At 46.6% G+C, this 10,863-nt stretch overlaps 1 protein-coding gene across 1 annotated transcript in view; it reads left to right on the top strand.

The window, feature by feature from the left end:
- The first annotated feature begins 3,953 nt into the window (after positions 1–3,953).
- The window catches only part of AMMECR1 (AMMECR nuclear protein 1), a 126,706-nt gene continuing 119,796 nt past the window's right edge, over positions 3,954–10,863 (top strand). The window contains exon 1 of the mRNA XM_043974867.1: positions 3,954–4,501. Within this exon, the coding sequence (XP_043830802.1) occupies positions 3,954–4,501 (548 nt within the window). The remainder of the gene's footprint in view (positions 4,502–10,863) is intronic.

The following is a 10,863-nucleotide window of genomic DNA, read 5'->3' as shown; positions in this document are numbered from 1 at the left end:
GCAGGAGCCACAGGGGGTAGCAGGGGATTTGTAGTCATGTCTGATTTTTTTATTGTTTCATCATTTGCTATGACCAAAGGATTCAGCATCCTACTGGTGATGAGCCTCCTCGCATTTAGCTAAGCTGGTTCTCTGAAAACACTCTTGGTCCACTGCTGGGACCACCTTTCCAGTGAGCTTGGGTGTCATTAGCAGAGCTTGAACAGGCCCACCTCAATGGTACCATGAGGCATCAGGGTAGGAATTTTGCAGAGGAAATGGCATGAGAGAAGATAAAGACAGGAAGAGTCACTGAACCAGACCATTTCTACATAGAGGAAATCCATCCTGGCAGTGACACAATTTTGAGGGTAATTGAGGGATCATTTCTTAGGATAGCTCGTAGAGACTAGGAGTGGACTCTCTATCCCAGGGTTCTTAATCTGTAGTCTATGAACTTTTGAAAAATAGGCGTTGACAACTGTTTCAATACAATTGGTTTCTTTTATAATCTTACATATTATATTTTTGTGCATTTAAAACACTGTTCTGAGAAGCATTCCAAGGGATCCATGACATAAAAATATTAAGAACTTCTACTCTGTGCTTGGCCCTGGTCAGATCACATTCAGAAGAGTATGCTTATTTCTGGGCATCCTGGTTTAAGGAGGACCTTGGTGAGCAGGAGATCATCCAAGTGCATGTCAGATGAGGATGAGATAAAAGAATTAGGGATGTTTAGCTTGGGAAAGAGGAGGCTCAGAAGTAATATGGTGGGTATTTGAGGGTTGTCCTGGTGTGTGTGTGTGTGTGTGTGTATGTGTGTGTGTGTGTGTGAAGGTGCTGGGGAGTGCAGATTAGAATTGCTCTGTTTGGCCACTGAGAACAAAGGAGAAACGATGAGTAGAAGATACATACAGAGGCCAATTGAGATTTGATATGTCGATGGGCAGCTAGGTGGCGCTGCAGTGGATAGATAATTGGGCCTGGAGTCAGGAAGCCTGAATTCAAATCTGACCTCAGACATTTCCTAGCTGTGTGACCCTGAACAAGTCACTTCACCCTGCTTGCCTCAGTTTCCTCATCTGTAAAATGGGCTGGAGAAGGAAATGGCAAACCACTTCAGGATCTTTGCCAAGAAAACCCCAAAAGGGGTCATGAAGAGTTGGACAGGACTGATCAACAACACAAAACTATGAATGGACAGACTAAAACAACAACAATTAGAGCCATGGGTTGTCTCAGGAGCTAGAGAGCTCATCCTCATTGGATGTCTTCAAGCCAAGGCCTTGCACTTCTTGAGGATGTTGGGGGAGGGGTGGGGAAATTCCTTTTAGACTTCTGATGTGTAAGTAGGATACCACAGACAGCAGCTACTGCAGGGGGCAGTATTTAGAATTTGGTCAGCAAACAAGAGACTAACACCCCCTACTCTTGTGAAACAACACGGAATATTGAATCGGCAGGAGCCCTGGCATTCTTAGATCTGCATTTCATCCCAAAGAGTCAACTTCCACAAATCTACCACCATTCACCAACACTGAAGCAATGCTTACGCACCTTAGTTGTACCATGGGCTTAGTTTTTCTCAGAGGCAGAGTCCATGCCCTGCGACATCATTCCTCCTAGGTAAGGAAACTTCCTCTACAGGTGCAGCTCTACATCTTCTCTTCAACTTTTAGTCTTAAGAGAGTTGCCTTAGGAGAGCACTTATGGGGGAGGTTAGTTGCTCAGGGTCACAGAGCCAGGATGTGTCAGAGATAGGACTGGAACCCAGGTCTTATTGGCACTCTTAACTTAAAGACAAAATTCAACCCTACAGTTGTAGGGAATGTGTTCATTTCCAATGATTTCCCCCTCAGTATAAATGACCCATCTAGTCACCACTGAGCCCTTTCTTGCCAACAACTTCTCTTGAACACCGTTTCTCTCTCACTTTTGCTACATCTCTTGAAAGGCAGTTGGTGGCATTGTCCCCTTTTTAGTCTTACTTAGATGGAGTGCCTCTCTAGGGTTGGCTTCCTGGGCTTTGTCAACACATTTTATTTTCACTTTCACATGTACTAAAGCCACTCACAGACTAAATTTAGTGGAATTTTTTTAACCCTCCCAAAAAGGAGATCAACCTTACACAAGAGCTTCTTGACTGCACCATGCAAAGAACAGGTTACAGTGAGATATCGCTTCTTAGCCACATATTCAATGCTCTCCTTGGCCTATTTGGCTTCATTCAACCTTTCTGTCTAGCCATATTTCACATGGTGGCCTACTGGACTACCAGCCATCCCCTGATCTTATCATGCCTTCTGCCATCATTGTGCATCTGTGCAGGCCATCTCCCATATTTGCAAAGGACTATCTCTTCATCTCCTTAAGGACTGGATTGTTTTTACTTCTGTCTTTGTATTCACAATGCCTAGCCCAGAGTTTGGTACATAATAAGTCCTTAATAAATGCTTATGAAAAGATGATTTGAAAGGTAGAGAAGGCTCTTTAAGACCCAGGGGCCACCTTTTCCCTAAACCTAACTTTCCTTTATTCCCCATTCCCTCTTATCCCTAGCTAGAAGTGAGCTCTCTCTCCCTCAATTTCTTATCCCTGGGGGCAGCTAGGTGGCACAGTGGATAAAGTACCAGCCCTGGAGTCAGGAAGACCTGAGTTCTAAATCTGGACTCAGACACTTGACACTTACTAGCTGTGTGACCCTGGGCAAGTCACTTAACCTTCATTGCCCCCCCCCCCCCCAATTTCTCATCCCTTCAGGTTTGAATTGACACTCTGATTTTTCTGGCTCTATCTCATTCCTCCCTAGATGGAGTTAATTGAAGACAGAGGCCGTCATTTAATGTATCTCCCTTCCACAACAGTGCTTTGCACAGTAAGCACTTAATATTTGTTGACTTGACTTGAATTACTGATTGATTGATTCCAAAGAGTGGCTCACATTTATGTAGCTGCTTTAAGTTTACAACACATTTGTCTCCAGTTTTCTTATTTGATCCTAGTGAAACCTGGTGAGGTAGGTTGCCCTTAACCCCATTTTACAAGAGAGAAGTTGGAGGCTCAGAAAACTTAAGGGATGTACTCAGCATCAATCAGTCCCATGTCGAGGAAGTTTATGAAGTAGGATTCCAGTGCAGGGCTTCCAGACTGAGCACAGCTGATAGATGGGGCAGAGCACCAGAGGTCAAGACAAGCCAATTTCGTTTTTTTTTTTTTTTGTTTTGTTTTTTGTTTTTTGCAGGGCAATTGGGGTTAAGTGACTTGCCCAAGGTCACACAGCTAGTAAATGTCAAGTGTCTGAGGCCGGATTTGAACTCAGGAACTCCTGAGTCCAGGAGTGCTTTATCCACTGCGCCACCTAGCCGCCCCCAAGCAGGCCAATTTCAAGAATAGTGCCAACATAGAGTAGTCAAAGGGCCCTGAACACGACGGGCACACACACTCTTAGTGAACCACGAGAAAAAAAGAAATTGACCTCTACCGACTCAGGGTCAGAAAACTCTGGAGCTGGGGTCAGGGAATTGGGAAAACTGCCCCAGGCCCCACCGAACTTAACCCCTGCTCCATGTACTACTCTACTGCCAGGTCTATTTTTTCAGGTAGTGTGGTGCGGCGGAAAGATTTGGAGAGGGCCTGGGTTCAAATCCCGACGCTTTTATTTACTACCTTTGTGACCTTGGGCAAGTACTTCTCCCCTCCCCGGGCCTCAGTTTCCCCATCTGTAAAAAGTAGCTGGCGTCCAGCTGTAGAGTAAGAGGAGAATTATGATTCCGGGGCTCGTAGGATGAGGTGGTGAAGTGGGCTCGGAAGGCGGAGAGGGACTTGGGGGAAAGGAGCCGCAGAGCGGGAGCGGGAGCCGCAGCGGGAGGCCGGGTTGAGGGGGGGGGGGGGCCGGCGGGCGGGCGGGCGGGGGCGCGCGCGCGCGCACGGTACCTAGCGTGCGCGCCCCCCCGGCGCCGGGGCTGCGCACGATGGGTAAGAAGCGGCGCGCGGGGGGAGGCTGTTCCAAGATGGCGGCGGGCTGCTGCGGGGTGAAGAAGCAGAAACTGTCCAGCTCGCCCCCGTCCGGCTCGGCGGCCGCCTCCTCGTCTTCCTCCTCGTCCTGCACGGCCGGCCCGCACCCCCCGTGCGGCGGTGGCGGCGGCGGCGGCGGCGAGGGCCAGGGCCGGGCCAGGGAGCTCGGGCTGGGGGGCGCAGGCGCCCGGCTCAACGGGCTCGCGAGCGGCGGCGGCGGCAGCGTGGGGGGGATTCCCTTGTCGGCGCCCTCGGGCTGCGGCGGGGGGAGCCTGCTCCCCGCCGCCGCCGCCCCCCCCGCGGCTGCCCCGCCGCAGCCGCCGCCGCCGCCGCCGCCGGCACAGCCGCAGCCGCTGGCGGCCCCCGCTCCCGGCAGCGGCGGCGGCGGCGGCGCCCGGAAGATGGTCGTGTCGCCCGAGATGTGCTGCTTCTGCTTCGACGTGCTCTACTGTCACCTGAACGGCTACCAGCAGCCCCGGGCCCCCCGCTTCACCAACGAGCCCTAGTGAGTACCGCCCCCGGCGCCCCGCGCCCCCCGCCCCCCGCCCGGCCCGGCCCGCCCGGCCCGGCTCCCCTGCCCCGACGTGCCCCGGCCGCCCCCTCCCTCCCTTGCCACCTGCCGCCGCGCCGTGCCCTCCGCACATGGCGAGCTGGCCGGCCGCTCATTCATTGGAGCTGCTCCCCAAGCCGTCGCGCCGGGGGCCCCCCTCCCGAACCCCCGGGCTGCCAGCTCGGCCCAAAGCTTCTCCACCTTGCCCGCCGCGCTGCCCCGGGCTGCCCGGGGCCGGCTCCCGCGTGGGTGGCCTCCCTTCTTCCCCCGTAGCCTTAGCCGGAGCCCGCTCCCCTCCTGCCTCGCAAGCGCCCAGAGTGAAGGAATCCGCGCTCCCCTTGACGATCCCCCGCCCCGTCGAGCCGTCACCCCCAGAGTGAGCGTTTCCCTTAAAAACATTAGGTTTCGTGACCTGAAAATGATCTCCCCCAGTCTCAGGCGGATCGCTCGGGCACTTAAACGTCTGGGGCTTTTGGAAACTTTGTGTGTGGCTCGCTCGCGCTCTCGCTCTCGCTCCTCTCTCTCTCTCTCTCTCTCTCTCTCTCTCTCTCTCTCTCTCTCTCTCTCTCTCTCTCTCTCTCTCTCTGTCTCTGTTTCTCTCGCTCTGTGTCTCTGTTTCTCTCTCCCTCTCTGTCTCTGTCTCAATACTTTAGCTTATTTTATCCTCCTGGGATGATGCCTCCTTGGTACTGGTGTTCTCCACCAACTTTTGAAGGAGGGCATGGGAGGATTGAGGGGCGACGTGGGACTATTCCCGCTCTGTTGGGAGGGGCAGAGGATCGAGGGGGGACCTGGGACCATTCCTGCTTTTGTGGGGGAGAGGATGGATGGGAGACGTGGGACCTTTTTATAATTTTCAAAAGACTTTTTGTTTCTGACATTAGTGTTCGACAAATGTCAAGACCAGAGAAGGGCAGAACAAGAAAGGGGATAGTTGTTTTTTATATTTAGCATTCAGCTGCCAAGAAGAGGCTATAGAACACCATTCCGTTGAAGTCATACCTTTCTCTGGCTAAGCCAGGTGACCCCCCCCTTCCCCCTCCCCCCTCTTCCCCCACCGCTTCCTTCCCTCTATTAAAAATATGTGAATTGGTGTCCTTTTAATACTGCCCTTTTTCATTTCAGGGCATTGAGGGCTTAAGTAAATGATGGAAAACTTCTGCATAAATATGAACAAATGTTAAATTCATATGTAAAGTAGAAATCCCAATAAAGGTCATGGAAATTACAAACTTATTGTTTGTTTTATTTGGCTTTGATATTTAAAATGTGTGTTTCATCTTGCATGACTTTTCTGTGGTCTGTTTCCATTTGCTCTCAGACTTTTAGTCATCTTTGGGCATCAGTTCACATGCAACAGCATCCAAGCTGACACTTGAATAAACAGATTAAATATCATTTCTTTATACATTTTAATGTATTTAATTCTAGAAATTTAAATCCCAAGTACAAAGCCTTTATTGAACCAATTTCATTTTTTTTTTTTAAAGAATGCATCTTTTAAAAGACCACTTTAAGGAAAATTCAGTAATGTAGCCGAACTGAGTCACTTATTTGTAACTTTTCTACGATCTTTGATGTCTGTGATATATTGGAGCCAGTTATGGTCCTGAAAAGTCATGGAGCTGCAAAAATTAACTCTAGTTCTTGAGTGACCAAGTGAATTTTGGCAAAATTGATTAAGCTTTTAAGTTCCCTTGCCCCAAAGCAGAGGACATGCTTTCTGAGAAGACGGGTGATCTTTCCACACACACTTAGTGAATTTGCAAAACAGATTACAACTTGAATTTCAAAAGGAAAAGTGCAGTGGGACCACTTCATAAAAGAAATGGCTTTACAAAAATATCATTTGACAGGATCCACTAAGATCACACCTCCAAGATTTTGCTCCTTTCCTGATACCTCTTCGTTTTCTGGGATTTCAATATGGATGTAAGTGGAATTGAACGATGAACTAGAACAGCCCGCTTTTGTCCACTGTGGATGTGTTCACATGGTTCTAAAAAAGCACTAGTGCTTATTTTCTAATTCTTATATGGATCAATGTGCTATGATTCCTTCTACTTTTGCACTTTACAAAACATTGCATAAAAAGTTCATTCTGAAGAGAGGGAGAATGAAAATTCACTTAAGCAGGAAGGAGACTACAATAGAAATCCACTTTGCTTAAGTAAATTTGGAAGTGTTCTGTGGAGATTTCAGGAAGAAGGAAAGAAGTGTTGAATTATGGAAAATAACCTCAAAAGTTTCACCATAATCTAGAGCCCAGTTTGCACAGTGTTGTATGTCCTTCCAGTCATCTATAGGCTTGTGTACTTAGGTACGTGACAGTATGTTGGGTGCTATAAAAAAACATAAGCCTTGTTCTCTAAGAGCTTACGTATTGTGGCCAGTGGCCAACCCCTCCCCCCACTCCTTCCCTCCCAAGGATGTATGTCAGTGGATGTGAGGAATTGATAAGACCCCTCCACCCCCCCCACCCCCCCTAGAGTTAGAGGTGCTGAATTAATCAGGTTCAAGCTGTTCCTCCAGTTGAGGGTGGGGTTGTTAGTTTCAAAGGAGCCACTCATTTCAGGTCTCGGTGGTTATTTCTGTCTAGTAGTACAGACAAGAACCTTTGGTGCTAATGTATATTACTGCTTGTCTGTACAAGTGAGGTAGCGCCATTGTCATTACCAAGTATGATGACAGCAGCTAAGTAGGTCTGCAGCAGGCAAAACTTGTCCAAGGGGTGTCAGTCAACTTGGGCTACTCCTTTAATATGCAAAATTGGGGCTTCTATGGGACACGTGGGAATGTTTTTTTCCCAACTAGTGCTAATGGTTGGGCCACATACCCTCACTCAGTCCCCTTTAAATAAACTAGGCATTTGCCAGGACTCTGCATACACATGAGAGGATGTACCAAATCCATCTCTAATTGTCCAGGACCGCAAGAACACCTGGTCACTCTAGAGAAATACCCTACAACAGGAGCTTTTCGTTTGTTTGTTTTTAAAATAAAGTTCAACTTTTCAGATTGTCTTTCAAGATTTAGTAACCCACTAAAATAAGTAGTATGATCTCCAACTGCTTACCCACCCTCCCCTTTAGTCAGTGAATGGAATTTAATAATTAAAATAACACATCGAATGCTTCCATATTCTGGAGCAAGTAATAGTATACAACAGATTGGCATTGTGGCAGATTGGGTACAGTGACTGAGAAATAATTTGATCAAATGGTGAACCTCCTAGTTTAAGAAGACTGATACCCTAATGTCCCACTAGGCATACCACAAGGTATGGGCATAAAGTTCAAGGAAACTGAAGGCTTGCTATGATCTCACTTTTCAATTTATAGACTCACGGGAAGGTTAGATGTGTAAGGGACCGTTATTTTTAATTGAGGCCATTTAGTTTGACCTATTTGCTTTACAGATGAGGAAACTGAGCCTCCAAGAGGGAGAGAAACTTATTTAAGGTCACATAATTAGTTTGTGGCAGAGCTTGGCTTAGAAACCAATTCTCCCTACTCCTAGTCCAGTGCTTTTTTTCTACTACTACAGGGTGTCTCCAGTGTCTTAGTGAAGCTTTAGGTTGTCATAGCCTAAAACTGCAGTGAGACTTTGTAGACACCCTCTGTGTAATAATCATTATAATAGCCAATGTTTACATTGTGCTTTAAGGTTTGCAAAGCTAAGCATATATTTGAGCTGATTGCCAGGGAGATCATTGGATCATAAACTGGAAGAGGATCTTAGAGATGTAGCCCAATCCCTTTATTTTACCAAAGAGGCAGCAGGGCCAGAAAAGTGGTGATTAGCCATGGGTCCTTAAGCAAGTAAGGATTGGTCAGAATTCTAACTCAGGTCTCCTGACTCCATATTCAGTGCTTCCTCTACACCAGAGTTGGTGACACGTATGATATTTACATCCTGGGAATCTGTATTCCTTGGATCAGCTTTGGCTCTCTTGCCATCCTTTTGAATGCCATGATCTCACTTGGGAAGTGTGCAAATATTCCTACAAGTGTCTGATTTAGTCTTTAGACTTCGCCGGGCAATAATGCAGAACTCAAATGAACAGCAGTGGAAAGTCTTAACTGGACCACAAATGAACTCTGACCATCCAGTGGATGATCAAAATGTGTAGTTTTTGATTTAGGTGCGTTGGACTTCTTACCCATGATTAATATTTTAATTCTACCACTGACAAGGAAGTTCTCCAGGTTTCCAAAACTGTAGTACTGGCACTTACCAAGAAAATGGTCCCTATGTACGGTGGAAAATCTTAAGACTAGTGTTAGCACGATAGGGGAAGCAGTGCAGTAGATTTTGGAGGGAGGAAAAGAACAGGTCTTTCCAACCATGTGGAGGCCTTCTTCAGCCATTGTGCCCTGAAACCAGGCCCTTTAGGAAGGAGGGGAAGGAGGGAAAACGCCTTTATTCAGTACCAGGCTGACACTGTGCTAAATGTGTTATAAGTATCTTGTTTGATCCATGAAACAGCTCTAAGAGGTAGGTGCTGTTATTTCCCCCCATTTTACAGCTGAAGAAATTGAGACAGACAAGAGATTAAATAACTTGCCCAGGGTCACCCATCTAGTAGTTCTCCCGGTCTGGATTTGAACTCGAGTTTTCCTGATCCCAGGCCCAGCACTCTATTCATTGTACCACCTGGCCTGCCTAAGATGGCTAGAGAGCTGATCTCAGTCAGGAAATTCCAGTTCTGCCTCTGACTTGTACTGGCTGTATGATTCTGGGCAAGTCACTTAATGGCCCTGGGCTTCAGTTCTTGTGTAAGGTGAGGAGAGGTTAGACTCCATAGTAGCCTGCCTTTCTCTCTCTCCCCATATATATGTGTGTGTATGTATGTATATGTGTATAGACACATATGTGCTTTTTAATATATATGTATGTGTGTGTGTGTGTATATATATATATATATATATATATATATATATCACTTTAAGATTTGCAAAGCGCTTTACCAATGTTATCCCATTTTGTCCTCATAGTATCTTGAGAGGGAGGTGGTGTTAAAATTATTCCATTTTCCAGATGAGGAAACTGCGGTTGAGAGAGATTAAGTGACTTGCCCAGGGTCACACAGGCTGATTTGAACTCAGATCTTCCCAATTCCCAGTTCACTGCTCTATCCGCTCTACCACCTAGCTGCCTATTAGGCCAATAAATTTAGAAGGATCAGCATTGGTCAAAGTGGTCTGGGGTGTATGGACACTACCTTTTGCTCTGTCCTTTCTTGTTCAGCTGACGCTCTCAGGGAGGTGCCCAAGGGGAGAGGTCTGTGTTTTCCCCTTCAGGATGTTCAGAAAGCCTGTGACCTGCCTGACATTGTACTAAATAAAGACCAGGGTACAGTGGCACTGTCATGAGTAGTCTTTGACTCTATAGCTAGGGCTGACCAGCAGGACTTAAAGTTAGCAAACTATACTAATGTAATAAAACGGAACTTGTGCCACCACTTTAACATATCCCAATAGTCTTCACCTCACAAGAACTAGAAGAGTTTGTATACAGATTCAGCTCTTAGTGGATCTGTAATAAAGGTGTCATCTCTGTGTTTGTTTTGTAGTTTCAGCACTTTGGGAATTAGTTATTCTGGAAGGTGGCTGTTACTACAGGTTTGGGATGGTGCCAATATCTACTGCTTGCCGATGATAGAAAATCATGTTTGGAGGGGAATTGGGGGGGGGTGGCTGTTCCTGAATTTCAGAGCAATGACTTTCTTTACTGAGGCTCCAGTTGTAGAACCATCAGTTTCTAAATTAAAGCTTTGTATAAAAATCTAACAACTAAACAGTTCATTTTAAAGATACTTCTATCAATTTACTAAAACAAAAATCATTAAATCCCTAGCCAAGGAAGAATATAGGAGAATGCCACAGACCTCCAGGAGTAGTGAAGGGAAGGCTCGAGCCAGAAAAGACTTTTTAATTTATGTGGAAGGGCCAAAAACCAGAGTTATTGCTTGAGGTTGATAGTGTAAAGTTAACTGAGAGTAGTAGAATTTGACTTAATTTCCCATTTTTCTTCTATCTGTTTTGTTGAGGACAATAATCTTTAGCCTAGAAAAGGCAGACCAGAATGATTAAGAGGGAGTCAAAGCCAGGGTAGGTTATGATAGAGTAAGAAAACACCCAGCTGCTCCAACTGAGTTCAAGGCTCTGGCCCAGATTACATACTTTAAAGGGTAATAGAAGAATTCTGTACATGTGGATGGGGGGCCGTTGTTGGGAATCTTTGAGGGATTGTAGAGAGTGGGAGAGCTGGAGGTGAACAAATAGCCCTTTTTTTTTCTTTTTTTTTTTTTAGTG

This window comes from Dromiciops gliroides, chromosome X, assembly GCF_019393635.1.
Source record: "Dromiciops gliroides isolate mDroGli1 chromosome X, mDroGli1.pri, whole genome shotgun sequence".
Classification (NCBI taxonomy): domain Eukaryota; kingdom Metazoa; phylum Chordata; class Mammalia; order Microbiotheria; family Microbiotheriidae; genus Dromiciops; species Dromiciops gliroides.
Note: the sequence above shows the minus strand (reverse complement) of the source record. Positions and strands in the feature narration are given on the sequence as shown.